Source organism: Pipistrellus hanaki (assembly GCF_964339955.1).
Source record: "Pipistrellus hanaki genome assembly, chromosome: 1".
NCBI lineage: Eukaryota > Metazoa > Chordata > Mammalia > Chiroptera > Vespertilionidae > Pipistrellus > Pipistrellus hanaki.
In genome coordinates, this window is record NC_140503.1 from 98,912,538 (window position 1) to 98,913,481 (window position 944).

The 944-nt window shown below is 40.3% G+C and overlaps 1 protein-coding gene across 1 annotated transcript; it reads left to right on the forward strand.

The window, feature by feature from the left end:
- Window positions 1-219: 219 nt before the first annotated feature.
- Window positions 220-737, forward strand: LOC311631489 (translocon-associated protein subunit gamma-like; the record flags this gene model as incomplete). Its single annotated transcript, XM_084901644.1, has 1 exon — window positions 220-737. The coding sequence occupies exon 1, from the start codon at window positions 297-299 to the stop codon at window positions 735-737; it is 441 nt and encodes a 146-aa protein (XP_084757770.1). The 5' UTR covers window positions 220-296.
- Between the last annotated feature and the right edge of the window lie 207 nt (window positions 738-944).

Genomic DNA, 944 nt, shown 5'->3' on the forward strand with positions numbered 1-944 from the left:
GTAATCTTGGTTATAGGTTCATGCTTTTCATCACTTTGAATATTTCATGCCAATCCCTTCAGACCTGCACAGTTTCTGTTGAGCTATAAGTGGACAGTTTTATGGGATTTCCTTGTAGGTTACTAACTGCCTTTCTGTTTTTAAGATTATATCTTTGACTTGCTCCCAGCTACAGCTCCACCATGGCTCCCAAAGGCAGCTCCAAGTAGAAGTCCAAGGAGGTCCTGCTCCTTTAGGATTTCAGATGCAACCTCTCAGCCAAGTCCTCTACACTCTTCTTCAGGAATACCTTCATCATGTCTGCCATCCCCATCTGGTTATATTGGCAAACATGGCATATGGATCTTATTCAGCCTGCTGATTTATACAGCATGATGACACTGGTGAGCACTTATTTGGTAGCCTTTGCCCACAAAAATGTGAAATTTGTATTCAAGCACAAAGTAGCACAGAAGAGGGAAGATGCTGCTTCCAAAGAAGCAACTCAAAAACTTTCTGAAGCTGATAATAGAAAGATGTCTCAGAAGGAAAAAGATCAAAGAATCTTGTGGAAGAAGAATGAAGTTGCTGATTATGAAGCTACACTTTCTATCTTCTATAACAACACTCTATTCCTGCCCTTGGTCATTGTTGCATTCTTCTGTATATTGAAGAATTTCAACCCCACAGTGAACTATATTCTGCCCATAAGTGCTTCATCAGATCTCATTGCTCTCCTGTTTACTGGTTCCAAATAGACCATGTTAATTTCACCCTTGGCTTTGTATCTATGAGTAGTCTGTGGTATAAGGAAAAGTAGCCAGGTGGTCAGGGTGGGAGATGCATAAGATGTTTTTATAGTCTGGAGCCTGAGGATTTGAAAGACCCCCAAGTTTATCAAGAATCCTTATAACCAGTGTTTTGAGCTCTGTATCTGATAGGTTGTTTATCTCTGTTTCATTTAG